This window comes from Plectropomus leopardus, chromosome 7 (genome assembly GCF_026936395.1).
Source record: "Plectropomus leopardus strain MGB_pleo_1.0 chromosome 7, ASM2693639v1, whole genome shotgun sequence".
Classification (NCBI taxonomy): Eukaryota; Metazoa; Chordata; class Actinopteri; order Perciformes; family Serranidae; genus Plectropomus; species Plectropomus leopardus.
The window spans coordinates 27258692-27273946 of record NC_142182.1 but is presented as its reverse complement, the minus strand read 5'-3'; the positions used below and the strand labels follow the sequence as shown (position 1 = coordinate 27273946).

General features: G+C 39.7%; 1 protein-coding gene across 2 annotated transcripts in view; it reads right to left on the bottom strand.

Moving 5' to 3' along the window:
• Positions 1-15255, bottom strand: part of plxnb2b (plexin b2b) — a 153161-nt gene that overhangs the window by 32318 nt on the left and 105588 nt on the right. For both annotated transcript variants that reach the window (XM_042496046.2, XM_042496047.2), the window contains 8 exons: positions 14556-14651; positions 13819-13906; positions 12813-12991; positions 10651-10799; positions 6968-7079; positions 6057-6193; positions 5435-5617; positions 3186-3279 (listed from right to left, as the gene is read on the bottom strand). In XM_042496046.2, coding sequence (XP_042351980.2) covers positions 3186-3279; positions 5435-5617; positions 6057-6193; positions 6968-7079; positions 10651-10799; positions 12813-12991; positions 13819-13906; positions 14556-14651 — 1038 coding nt within the window. The remainder of the gene's footprint in view (positions 1-3185; positions 3280-5434; positions 5618-6056; positions 6194-6967; positions 7080-10650; positions 10800-12812; positions 12992-13818; positions 13907-14555; positions 14652-15255) is intronic.

The window sequence follows — 15255 nt, the reverse complement described above, 5'->3', positions numbered from 1 at the left end:
GATAAACTAAAGTATTGCACAAATTTAATTTTTTTTTTTTTTACATTTTTTGAATTTTTTGACCTCATGAAAACACTGGATGAAAAATTAAACGCTCACCAAAGTTATTACACCCCAACTTTCAGTGTCATTGGAATACATCATCTGGGCACCATCAATGTCTGTTCAAATGTATGTATGTGTTTTCCCTATATTAGTTCAAATGCTACTGCTAAAATGTCACACATCCTCTGCTCTCATGTTTTCACACAAACACATACACACGCACGCACGCACGCGCACACACACACACAAAAGTGAGGAGAGACGTGAGGTGGTAAATTGCAAATAACGTTGTTGGTACCAAGTACAAACAGGCTCAATAATAATGACAGACTGTTTTATTTTTTTTTTTAGTTGAGCTAGATGAGAGAAATTATGGTTGATGCAGATTGGGGATTCTGTTTTGCCCTCATTGTTCTCTATTAAGTTTCCCTGAAGGGATATAATGAAGCATTGTGTCGGACTCTGTTGAAAAAGGACCTTTTAAATGCAAAATTGCTTGTCAGCAATCGGTCATTTAGTAACTTGGGAGGCAGTCTGGCCTTTTGTGCTCTGATCATTTTGGCTCACAGTTAACACACCAGTCATAATTTTATTTTAATGAAAAGTCAGCTCCTGGCATGAGCTCCTGGTTTTCTTCACTACTGTTTTGGAGGAAGGAAATACAAGGGTAACAGGCAAACTGTCTTTAAAAGTGTTGTCAGGTTTAGGAGACGAGCAATATATTTAACCTATTTGATAATTCTTAAAATATATGTAACTGTGACTTGGTTTTATTTGCACAATATGTGATTACCCTGATATATTCAATGATTACAGATCATTTAGTCTGTTGTTATAATGTCTTGTAATTTAACATATATTAGGTTATTTTTTGATTCAGTTAGCTATGCAACAGTTACACTTTCAGTTATAATGTGTAAATATTTAGAAACACCTAATCTCTTCATAAGAACTAAGAACTTGTGTGGTGTGGCCCGAGTTAATTTAGTTATAAATACACATTAAGGGGATCATAAATATCATTTATTATAACTAGGCTAAATGTGAATAATGAGCAGCCGTTTCAACCAGCTCTTGAAGTCTCTATTTACAACTGCAAACATGAGTTGGAGGGTCTTTACAGAAGACAGAGTTAAAAAAAAACACATGCTGCTTTGAGCCGCTAACCTGACCCACAATGTAATCAACATGTTTTCACCACAAGCCAGCAGCCACAAATATTTGGGTCTAGTTCAGTGGACAGACTTAAACCAAGAGAAGCTTATGAAGTTGACCAGCCAAGGCCTTTGAGATAACACACATACATCTGCTGCTAGTTTGTGGCAGCCAGGAGTCTTTTCAAATCTCTGTCGTCCCCCCGGGTGGCAGGGGACCGGGGACTTGGCCGGGAGCGAAGTAGTGAAGAGCTGCATATTCACATAATCTTCTGCAACCTTAATGCTGGTATTAAATTTAGCGCTTTAAATGAAATGAACAAAATTGCAACTGCTTAACGCTGCCCAGTACACTGGAGGGCAGGCGGCAGCAAGCTGTGTGCAACTCCTTTAAGTTCCCTGGCAGAGTCAATCTGACTTGATTAAGCTGGACGAGGAACATAGTTATATCTTGGTGAGGGTGAAACAGTGGCGCTGCTATCTGCAATCTTACAGGTTTTTAGGGATTTATGGCCTAAGAAGTGAGATGAAGTAATACTGGCTTATGGACTCTCGATGATCAGTGGAAGCATGGAGAACTGGAGATGTGTGTTAGTGTGTGTGTGTGTGTGTGCGCGCGTGTGCCTGCCTCACAGAGTCTGAATGAATAACCACTATAGTCGTGGGCTCATGAGATGTGGGGAGATCGATGGACAGTGCTGCTGCTGTGAGGAGGGGAACAGATGAAAAAGCAGAAACTCTCTGATACCAGACTAGTAGGAAAGAGACAGTAAAGGAGAGAGTGAAGAGGGCAAAGAAATGACGACTGTTAGAGGGGGATAATCAACAGGCTGACTGGAAGACAGCAAGAGGGATGCTGATAAATGCTACCCCAATTTAAAAGAAGTTGGTACGGTGAGTAAAAACATAAATAAAAGCAGAATACAATGATTTGCAAATTCTTTTCAGCATATATTCAGTTGAAAACAAAGACAAAATGTATTGTGTTCTGTAAATATACACATATTATGAAATTGACTCCTCCGAAAACAGTTTGGACAGGGTCACATTCATGGTTGTATCCTCTTTTCTTTCACCAACACTATGAAAGTGTTTGGTAACTCTAAACACATTTTGAGGGTGAAATTTATTTCAAGATTCACAAGCACACCTCAAAAAGATTTTTAAGATTTTAAGACTCTCCGTGTCAAAGAATGGGCTGTAAAGCCATCTGAACACTGTGAGACATTAATTTCTTTATACAGAAAGTGTTTTGAAGCTGGCATTGCAAACAAAGCCATAAGCCAAAGTATTAAAGGGATAGTTTAGAGTTTAGTTTAGAGTTAAGTGGGGTTGTATGGCATCCCTATTCATAGTCAGGGTTCAACATACAGAAGTCTTCAGTCGGCATGCCCCTAATTTGGAGAAGCATGCTAAAGTCCGACACAGAAGCTAAGCAATGTAATGTAGTGTATAGGGGCACCAACAAAATGTATTTTAGGCACCTAAAAAAAAAAATCAATATTAGTTTAAGTACACGCTATATTAAGAGATTAACCTTTCTGTCAGATGGCCAGTTCTGACGGGAAGTCATCAACAGCTTCACTTTGTCATCTATGCTCGCCTCAAAATCAGCCTGCTTCTCCAAACTGGGGGTGTGCTGACTGACATCTACTGATTGTAATACACTGACTATGGATCAGAGCCTCAAAACTTTTTTCTGTATCATTTCATTTTATTGCACATATTTTTTATCAATAAAAATGTAATGATTTCTTTATCAGTGCAGTTTAATGGAGTTAATATCAGCTTCTGGTTTAAATTAAATAGTTGCACTGAAAAAATGTGTAATGGAGAAAGATTTTGGCATGTTGAATATTTATTTTGCCCATCAATGTTGAAAAACATTTGCAGGTTATTGCAGTCTGTTTAATTTACATTTTACACCCCATCCCAGCTACTATGCAAATGGGAAATGTATGGGAATAGAAAAAGAAATGGACACACCTCAAAAGATTCATAGTTGCCTCCCTCAACCTTCAGGATTGCGGATTGGATCAGGTCAAATCCAGAGCCGGTCACGTCAATGTTCCTCCCTCCACTAAAACACACACACAGACATACACATACAGCACAGTAAAACACATGTTTGAGTACAGAGATCCCCAGCCACAAAGACAAGCTCATAGGGAGAGTTACGGGAATACAGACACACTTCTTAAATTGCACCCCGGGTAATTTTCACCGGAGATGAAAACAAATTAGTTTAGCCTCCAAGCAGCATATCTGGTGTCTGTTGTTCCAGCCGGCGTGCCTAATCACACACGGCCTAGTGCTTTCAATTGCACAGAAAAAAGCAAGGTAACCGTCTAATGCATCCATTTTCAGCGATCATCAAGCAGTTTGGTACAACATCAAAGACTAACATGTGTATCCCCTTCAGCGAATCAGAAGTTAGCACTGGGAAATATTCTGCACACACACACACACACACACACACACACACACACACACACACACACACACACACACACACACACACACACACACACACACACACACACACACACACACACACACACAGGCACACTCAGCAACTCTCGGAGGACAAATCATACTTTAAAAAAACTAAAAGGTTCTCAGCATTAATACCCTTTACCAAGGTTTCAGACAGATAGAAGCTCACAAGGTAGAGAACAAGGCAGGTGCTTCTCTAAGTGTTCAATCTTCCCAAACTGTAGTTTTATATATGACCTTGTCATCAATGTCGCAGATTCTTCTTTTCTTTTTCGCTTCTCGTCTTTAAAAACAAACGCTGCACAGTGCAAGATTTTAAAGAGAAATTTATTTTTTTATCAGGCCTTTGAAAGCCCTGTAGCCGTTGTGGTAAATTCCCAAATCTCTTCAAAGAAGGGTAAAACATGATATGGACAAAAATATGAAAAAAAGCCAACAAAAAGTAACACAGTTCCACTTGAACTTTCATTCAATAAAATGAGTGCATTTACACTGACATGAGTAACCTGTTTATGATCAGATTTTTGGAGCACCTCGTTTATGTGTTTGGGGATGTAAACACCATATCCTGTTTTTAGAAACCTGTATAAGCCCTTATTCTGTTAATGAGAAACACAAATATTCTACCTAGAGTACTCCAAAAGATACTGGAATACTGTTATTGAGCGCCATCGACTACCTGCGCAGGTGTGGCTTCAGTCAAGAGACATAACAGAAGCACAAAAAAAAGTGGCAGTGAAAGCGTCTCACTTCTAACGAAACCGAGTTTTGTCTTTCTGTAATGAAAGAGGCAGTATATCTTAATCCACTGTTCCCTGTCCTATGCGGTGACAGTGACAGGCTGACAGGCTGACACCGGTGTGGACGACAGTGTTATAAGAGGAATAACAATAGCTCGGTACATTGTGTGTGTGTGTGTGTGTGTGTGTGTGTGTGTGTGTGTGTGTGTGTGTGTGTGTTTGTGTGTGTGATTGATAGAGAGAGGGAGCAGAGAAGAAAGTAGCAGTTAAAAGGGAACTACACTCATTTTCAAAATTCATGCTCCTATGGTCTAAGACAGGGTTCATAAAAGTTCAGACCAAGGGCCCCTTAGCTGAAAGAGACAGAGCACAGACCCCCTACTATGTATATATTGTATGAAATTGAGTTGCATATTAAACTGGGAGGATGTCAGGTAGAGGGCCGTATCAGCCTGAGGCTGCAGTCTTGACCTGTTTTTACTTTCCAGGCACGTGAGGGAGGAAACTCCACTGTCACAAAAACAAGCTGATGTTTTGAATCCAACATATTTTTATACACATATTTATACATTTTTATACACATATTTAAAGTCTTAAAAAGAAAAAAAAACATTTAAAACATCTCAAAACTTTGGAGAAACATTAGTCTCCAATTGATTGGCTACGGAGCAACTTCATACCCTATGACTTTCATGCTTACTTTTTTGGTTTCTGAGAGCAACACATCTTCACAAATATTGATTGAACTATTTATTATATTGATTATATATAGGCGTCTGCACAAATAGACAGTGATTAGTAGGCTGGTTGCTCGTATTCTACATGTAGACAGGAAATATGAATAACCCAATTTCTTTGTGCTCATGTAAACACCATACACAAGCTTTATAAATGGACTGATTCATGTTTGTGTAAACGAACTCAATCATATTTCGATTGGAATTAAAGCAGCATTGCAAACAAGGCAAAATGGCTAGTGAGATGCTACTTTACACTTACCAGACAAAGCTTCCTTTGGGGTTGTGGTCCGTCACGATGGGATTTTCCAAGAATTGGAAGGCACTTTGGATGTCTCTTTCAGTTCTCCTGCCATACTTCACTATGACGGTGAGACGGTCGGAGGGCACCTTTTCTGCTCGGTATTCTCCTGTCCTGCAGATGATCTCTGCTCCAAAGTGCTCCCTGCAAAGACAAGGACATAACACTGACTGGTTGGTGGAGTGGGGGGTCGCACAAGGTCACTGTGCAGCAGAGGCCAACATGGCAGCAGCCTGACAGCTTGTTAAATCCTGGCTTTGCTGCTCCTCAGGCTCGTTATTTTTCTGTTACCTCTGCATAAAATGTCACCATGGAGTGGGTTTGACAGAACACTGGTGGTCACAACAGCGAAGGCAAATGGGGAGAAAAAACTCCTGCTTATGACACCAGAGTTAAGGTCAATTCCATTTTTGCTTCAAGGGTGTAAAAAAATCAATTTATGGGCTTCAAAGTGTGCATACTGTAGAATTTGCATAGAACACAATGTCTGAATAACAAGTAGCACTTATCAACTGACGAGACTGAATTGAAAAGGAATTGGACTTTGGCGTGAATGACAATTATTGAGGAAAGAAGTCCTTACACAGTGCAGTCCACCCCTCCGATGGTAACCTGGACATCATCCTTGGTGCCAGTGTCCAGAAATCGTCCAGAAATTGTAATAAGGGTGCCCCCAGCTTTGGGTCCTCTAGAGGGTTTCACCTCCTCGGGAATCGGGTCCTGGTGAGGGAGGAGAGAGGGCGGAGGGGTCATAAGATACAGCATGAATACATACTCATCTGCAAGGATTTACATGCACACACACGCTCCAACCCTCGGGCTTGCTCAAGAACAACACACACAATTCTGTGTCACATGCACACACATTTCCTCTCAACCTCCTTGATCTCCAGCTCTCTATTAGGAACATTTGTGCACACACACACACACACACACTCATACAAGCACCACATCTGCCTCAATTTGCTGAGCAAACAGTTAGGCGGAGCACTCCCCTGTGGGGGAGCTTTAGCGGAGCCAGAGATATGAAAAGCCAGTTTAATACTTTAACAGGCTACAGTGTAGCTATTTGAGAGAGAAGAGGGCCCTCTGCACGGCATCTGGTTAAAGAGGAATGCATACACATCGTGGCTTATCATGTACAGTGCATTTCCACCGTAATGTGACAGCATCTAGGGTGCTTAATTTACCAATACATTAGGATTGTATTTGTTCATTCCACATAAATGACCATGCCCTTGGTATGTTCTGATAAGGGGCTCTGTGCAGTTAGGAAATGAAAACATAATAGAAACCATAAAACAACAAAAGCAGTTGAGAGCTTTTGGATGTGTTTATTTTCTGGGTCAAAAGTTCTTCGCCTCCATACTGACAGTGTAGCGAGAAAGAAAGAGCGAGAGCGAAAAAAGAGAGAGAGAGAGAGAGAGAGAGAGAGTGTGTGTGTGTGTGTGTGTGTGTGTGTGTGTGTGCGCGCACGAGAGAAAGAGGATTTACCCTGTAGGTAAAGAACATGGAGGAGGTTCCTCGTTTTCCTCCCTTCACCTCCACCTCCACTTGGCCCCAGTTATCACTGAGAGGGTCAACAGGGCCAATCTCACACACCACGCTGGGCAGGACAACAGGAAAAAAAGGGGAGAAAACATTTTTTAATTGTTAGTTAATCTGCTGATTATTCATTGTTTTTCTATAAAATGTCAAAAATAAATAAAGAAATAAAAAAGGAAAAAAGGCCCAACCCAACATTTGGGCTGCACAATTAATCAAATATTTATCGTGATCAGGATTTTGTTGTTCTATAATTAAATGAATATGATCGACTGCAATATTAATGCTTAAATAAAGTGTTTCATTCATAAACACTGCTTTTATTTGGTTGGATTCTGTGATGGGTTATTCATTTGTAGTTAGTCTATATTTTAGGCAGAATTTTTCTTTTTCTTTTCGGATATGGACAAAGTGAATTCAGGTGAAGAAGAACCTTATTTTAAGTCCTATTTTGCTACAAAGACTTGTGAGTTAGCAGGAATGAAGCACAACATGGAAGTGAAAGCAATTCCCTCTCTTTGTGAAAGTGTAATAGTAAATTGTCCCTAAAGTCAATGAATAATCATGACCTCAATATTAATCAAAATAATCATGATTATCATTTTGGCCATAATCATGCAGTCCTACCCAACATCACTCTGGACACTTGAGGTGAGGTCTGGGTCCTGACAGTATTTGACATGTTGCTTATTAAGTTTTTGTAGATCGACAATTTATGACCTATCTTATTTTTTTTTAATTTAACCTCTATTTAACCAGGAAGAAAAGACTCATTGCGATTAAAAAACCTCTGCTGCAAGAGTGTCCTGACCAAGACAGGGAGCAGCACAAAAAACACAGTTGCAGAAAATGAAATATATATAACAATTAAAAATGAAAACAAAGAACAATTTACAGAAATGATGATATATCAAAAACATTATTAAAAACACCTACAAGTAGATGTGCCTGCTTCCAAGTAATTTAGAAACTGTTTCAATGCATCCAATAAGAAAGGTCCCGAAAAAATGGATAAGTTTGACTGATGACTAATTTCAAGCTGAGAGAAAAGCAAACTTTAACACCCCTTTTCCTGGTAAAACCTTTGGCAAGAATAAGTCCTGGGAGCAAAGACAATAACTTCCGACCTGTATTCCAGATTAATGTTTAATGTAATGTGGAGAAAAAAAAATGCAATTGTTTCAGCGTGTCTGTATTTCCGTTACTTATACAACTTGCGCAAATCAAAATGCTTATCTGTGCTACTTTGACTTCCAGCCTGGAGCTGCTCCATTGAAAACGAACTGTTTAATGGAATCTTTTTCCAAATGTATTCATTTGTCCTTTCGGTAGTTCTAAATATTACACATTTTGGCAGACACATGAGAATTGTGTCTTGTTACTGTTAATTGGAGAAAGTGGTGAAATAGCTGAGATAATTAACAAAAAAGGAAGTAAAATTTACTAAAAAAAAACTGAACTCAAATGGCTTTTGTTCATGTTTTGGAGCGGGCAGACGTGCTAAAGAGGTTCATCTGAAGACTAAGCAGCTTCTATGATTTCTACTGCCAAATTGGCCGCTTCTAGCAAAAACTGAGCCCTCTGGGAGTTTTTGCACACTTCAGTGTCTGGAGTTTACTAAGAAATGTGTGATAAACCAAACACTTCAAGGTCCTCAAGGAGAACGTGTTGCTGATGAAAGAGGTCAGCATAAAATGACGAGCCTCATTCGGGCTAACAGGTGGGCCGAGAGTAGACAAGTAACAGCTGCAACAGTGATGTGAAGGAGTGAAATATCGCTGTGGAAAACCTGTCAAATCTTAAAGCAAGTGAGCTACAGCATGATGTAGACAATGCAGGACAGCCAACAACAAAATGGGGACTACAGCAGGCCCATGAGTTCCAGGAGTGCATGATTTAAGGGTGAAAAACATTCCATCTGGTCTCATAAATCCTGGTTTATGCCTCATCATGCAGATGGCGGGGCAAGAATTTGTCATAAACGTGGATCCATCCTGCCAGGTGTCAACAGTTCTGGTTAGTGGCTGTGGGGCAACGATGTGGGTGTTTTCCTTTTCATAGGCAATTTGTATGAAGAGAACACCGCTGTGACTGAGATGCATTCGCAAAACTCTTATTCCAGTGGAGGAACAGAGAGTCTGCAGCATGTGGAGACCACCAAAAAACTTTGGCAAATGTGTAATGCTATTAAATTAGGGCTTTGGGAAATTCATATTTCCAAGAACCTCAGGGACCTCATTTATAAAACTGTACAAATAACAAAATGTACATACATCAAAAACTATTCTAATTTATAAAATCTGCATATGCCTGCCAGTGTGCAGATTTCTTTCATGAATCCCAAATCAACTTGGAAATGATCACACATGGATCAGCCTCACGTTCGCCCTCGACACGTCCACATTCAACCATAAATGGTTAATGCAAAGCATCTCGTTATTGCTGATATGAAATGAGCCTGCTGATCGATGGTTCTTTACAGTGAATCTTGGCATCAACAGAGTGTCACCGCAGTATTTATGTGTTTACAGCAATCAGACTGATTGCTTCACACTGTGCCAAATTGATAGCGACAATCAGCTGTATCCCCCACCCTGGGCTATAATTCGAAAATGGAAGTTTGATAGGTGAATTTATTTATTTCTTTAAGTTTTGTTATGGTAAAATTGGCCTGCATTATGATTAGGACTCACAATGAGGGTGTGGCGTGTAATAATTGTACGAGAGCTGTCACTGCCATTATTTCCAGACTATGTGCGGGTGGTGTAGATATGGTATGGTGAGGTGACTGCGAAAAGCAGGGAGCGACGCAGCCACTGGGGTGTCTCTGGTGACAGTAAAGTCATTTTCACTGTAGCGATTTCACACAAAAACTATATGAAAACTAAAAACTGAATGCCCAAAAGTGAAATACTTTGGTATGTACAACTATTTGATCAAATCGCAGGTCAAGATTACAATTTAACCTAACAAAGACCAAAACCATGCAGTGTTTCTTATTTAGAGCTCAACCTCCACACTTTGCCTGTCCAAATTGGGTACTTATTTTTGTCAGCATTCCTTTATCCACTTTTCTCTTTTGGGGTTAGTTTTTCGGTTCAGCAGCTTATACAAACAACGTTCTGGGTTCTTTGCCCTGTTGGAAGTACGTCCCACCACACAGAGGCTTTCAGACAGTCTTCTGTTGTTTGCTAGCAGACGAAAGTAACAAGGAGGCACGTTCATGCAATACAAAGTCAATGGAGAGCAATGAATTGTTTTCCCCCTCTGGTGTGGGTGGGACTTCATTGTGCTCAGTCTCTATTGGTACTCAAAAAGGGATCAGAGTACTTCTTCCACCACTGCCATTCACCTTTTTAAAGAGTGATTCTGTTTCTGAAACAGCCTGCGTTCGGAGACTCTCAGATCAATACAGTGGCATAATGAGCTAATTAAAACGTGCACTCTGGTTACCTTGGGGAAAGGCAAAACTCTTCTTAGCTGATAAGCTTTCCAGAAGTTTACAAAAAAAGACTTTCTTTTTCTGTAAACCTGCCAAACACAGTTTGACCAACAGCTAACAAGAGAAGGATGGCGTGCCGCTGCTGCTGCTCATATATTTGCATAAATACATCAAAGTTTGCAAGTATTACCTTGTAGAAACAGAGTACTTCTCCTCCTGATGGATACAGGGCTCCCCGACTACAGTGATGCTTTTGATGTCTTCCTTGTGGATGCCGAGGTTGGAGCCCCGGATGGTGATGGAGATTCCTCCCTTCAGGGGGCCGAAACGTGGGATGATCTGGATGGGGAGATACAGTGGTCGGGGTTGGGGTGCGTGTTTATAAGAAGAGGGGATTTGAAATGGATTTAAACAGATTAGTTGTGCAGTAAGAACATACAAGAGATTTACACAGTCTGTTTAAGTCCACTGAATAGTTAAAGTGTTTAATATTCAATGCCCTGGTTGAGAAATACATCCATACTATGAGTCATGTTTGCATGTGTGTGTATGTGTGTGTGTGTGTGTGTGTGTGTGTTTGTGTGTGTGTGTGTGTGTGTGTGTGTATTAGAGCCAAGCTGATGCTGAATTTTTGGTGTTGGTGTGGATAGTAAAAAATCTAGTCACAATACAAAGAAAAATGCTTTGTGTATATGAATAACATGAACAAACATATTTTTGATGCAGATATGTTTGAGTAAAAACATTTTACAGCTGAACAATAATCTTAAGCAAATGTCACTAACGGTTGTGTAAATGTAAGATGACAGTTAACCTTGAGCAGTCAGTGAAAATTGAATGATTAAAAAACTAGAAAAAAAACCCACATGAAACAAAAAATGCATTGAACTTTACATAGTAGACTATAAGTGTATTGTATATAAAAATCCAAATCAAAAAATAGTTCTGACTTGAGTGGCTGGCAGAAGCCACACCAGAACTATAACTATAACTATATAGTTATTGTTCATAACTATAAAATGCAAAGCGTCACAGACGGCTGGAAAACAGGGCTGCGTCCTGCCTCAACAAAAAACAGCAAAACATTTAATTAAACGAAAATTGTGCCGTGTTGAACACCCTCTTGTGTTTCAATTCAATTCAGTTCAGTTCATAGCGGCTTTATTGGCATGACAAGCGTTATTAAATTATTAAAGACCTACTAGGATTTGGGTGGTTAGAGTGGTTACTTCTTCTGATATATCGCTTGCTTATTCAGGTTCTCTCTCAGACTCAGTGCAGACTAAATTTTGAACAATTTTGAAGTGCCAATTGGATGGAGACAGACGGTATTTTATGGCAGTGCATCATTGCATTGCACCAGAAAAGAGGCTAAAATTAGCGTGTTCACTGGGTTTCATATTTTTATCACTGCAGATCGGACCCAGAGCCGATAAAAACCAGTGACTGCTGCAGTCATTTTTCCAAGTAGTGAATGAAGATGGAAACCTTTTCAATTTAATACAAAAGCCAGATGTTAGTGAGCTATGGAAACACTGACAGCCAAATAAAATCCATTTAAGTTTACTGAGTGTCATGGTCAACATGGCAGATGACAGTCCGGAGAGACCCATTATTGTTCATCAGTGTAGAAGCTCACATTGTTAAAGTTATTATTAAGACATTGTTATAGTTATTGTTTTTGGTGTGGACAGCTTATAAAGGACCTACAGCCATGCTAGCAGCTCACAAAAGATATAATTCACCATAAATGTCTGTGCAAACTCTTGTACCAATCAATCCAGTAGCTGTATCAAGTATAAAAAAAACCCAAAATTTTAACCTTGTGATGGCGCTACAGGAAAAGTCAGGGGATCACCTAAGTCAGTAAGATTAATCTTCTGGGGACCATGAATGGCAATTCATTTAATAGTTGTTGAGATAATTCAGCATGGACCAAAGTGGTGGAACAACAAAACGAAAAGATGACAGAAACATATCATAAAACATCTTGCCAACACACACACTGATAGTAATTCTTTGTGCTAACTTTATAGGTTGATCTATCGGTCATAACCTCTGTCCAAATTGTCATCAACACAATTACTGATTTTTTTCAATGACAATAAGGCACCAACAATTAAGTGAGCAAATAAAAAATTGATTCAGTCTAGATGTGTTGCAGATCAGCTCAACACGCCCTCAAGGAGAAGCAGACTTTCAACTCCTGTCGACAGGCCAATAAAGTACTCCGATCAATAATCCAATCACCAAGTTCCCCGCCTTTTCACTGCATGTCACAAGCCATTGATGCATGCATTGTTTCCAGTTCAAAGGTCATAATCAAGAGATGACAATATTGTAAGCACTCACATCGGTGATCTGGGGGTCGGGGCATTCAGTGTTCTCTAGATCCTCAGACCCTTCAGGACTGCACAGATTCTTGTACACACACGCTTTCTGCTTGGGGCACCACACACAGTTGTACTTCTGATCTGAATTCTTGCAGAGACTACAGTCCTCCCTCCCAATGGAGCAGTTGTACAGGGTGACTGCAGGTGAAAAAACAATTACCACATTTTGCATTATACTAGTTTTCTGATACTTTAATGTGTTGCTTTCTTTGAATAAATGGCGGAATGTCTATGTACTCTAACAACTTTGAATCACTTTGAATAAATCAGCCCTGTTTCCCTTAAGGGACCCCTTTTTTATCAGTTACTGAACTGACAACCCCTGAGAAAGTGACATATGTTAAGGATATTTCATAACATATTCAATGGATAACAATAACAGTAGAGTATATATGATAACTGGACATTTAACCCAAATAGTACACACATTTTGTGTAAAACAAACAATTTTTAGCTGATTATTTGTTGTGTATTGCATCTGAGATGAGTTTTCCTGATATTTTTGAGATATTTTTATCCAACTCTCAGTCAGTATTTTATATAATTCAGTGTTTTCTTTTCCCTGATGCTTGGTTATTCTTTTATCAGCTCTTCCTTTGGTTCTTTTAACTGTGTACTTTTCTAATGCAGGACGAGGCTGTTTGGCAGAGAGAGAGGGAAGACTTTATTCTTACACCCCTTACAATCAAGGGATTCAACCCCCCCCGAAGCTTTCGCAACCCAAAATGGGGGTCGGAACCCCTAGTTTGGGAACCAGTGATTTATTTGACCAGGAAAAATCACTTTTTATTCTGTCAAAACATGTTTGGTGATACAGTCATTACCAAATAATTATCTGATTAATTTTCCAATTGCAGATTAAAGGCAGCTTCCTCAGATCTAATGGAGGCCCCACACTGAGAGCAGCAAAGTACACACAGGGCATTAAAAATAAGGTCTCCACATTAAAATGTGAGAGAGCGTACCATTGAGCGTGCTGTCCATCTTCTTGCCCGACTCCTTGTCCTTCACGTAGAAGAGCACATTGGTCTCCGGTGACTTGTCGTAAGAAAACTAAGAAATTGGAAGAAAATGAATTATTAATACAGAATCCAGTGATTAATGGCACTTAAGCTCTTCTCGGCAAACAGTGTGGGCTGCCGCTCCCTCATGCCAAGGGAGGAGAGAGAAAAAAAAGGAAGGAAAAAAAATTATACCCAGTCTGGCAGATTTTCAGCTGAAGAAATCAATGTTGAGAAAGAACATAGCTAGGGGCTAGGTACTGTTTGAGCTTCCCAATCACAGAATTCACAATGTGGAGATGGAGCTAAAATAACTCCAGTGAGGGGAGTCTGTCCATTAGAGGGAGCTAGAGAATATCAGAGGGACTGCTAAAGGGTGATTTGATTAATAAGCCTGGAGCATAAAGTCAGTTCATAGATACAAACTTTGGATATGAACTGTTTAGCTACTGAAAATTTGCAATCAAGTGCTACTCTACAATAGATTTCAGTGCATTTCAGAGCTGTTCTTTATTGCACTTTCCACAAATCAGCCGTAGTTCAAGGACCTGTGTTGAGTGGAGGGCAAATTGGCCACAAGCTATCTGAAAAATCTCAAGAAAGGAACAAAATCAGCAGTTCACTGTAAACGCTGAGACGGTTGAGAGTCGAGAGACGAATCAAGACACAGTGTCAAACAACTAGAAAATAGCCATACTCACATTGAAGCCGCTGAAGGTGTAGAACGGCCCACCCTCAAAGTTTACTTCCTCCTCCACATTCCTCATAAGCTCAGTGCCAATGGTGAAAACATGACCCTTAAGAACCAGAGAAATAAAAAACAAGAAACATGGTGGGTTAATTTATGTAGATTTTATTTGCAAATCATTCTGTAGATCCTCTTTTTCTCATTGCAGAGCAAGAAATGTGAAAACTATGTCATAGAAAGCCTCTCTGTTCTCACCCTGACAAATTTGGAGGGGATGACTGAGTCCTATTGTTGTTACCTCAACTGTATGCAACTTTCCTATATGAGAACACTGCATCCATGACATTTTAAAGGTTAGGTGTAGGATTTAGGAGACTAAATTGTGAGAAATAAAAATAATAGAACAATTATGTTTTCTTTAGTGTATAATCACCTGAAAATAAGAATCATCATGATTTTGTTACCTTAGAATGAGCTGTTTAAATGTACATAGAGAGCAGTTCCACCTTGTTGCACCATGCTTCTACATTAGCTCAGAACGGACAAACCACAACAAAAGTGTCAGAAAAACACTGATTGTTCTTATCGTGAAGGTGTTTTATCACCGGGTCCATTTGTTTAGGAGAGGACACTTCTCTGGATAATTTGGGTCCTGCCATAACCTCCTGAAGGTCTTGATCTTAATACAGTGAGCACACATTAGTGCTTGGTTA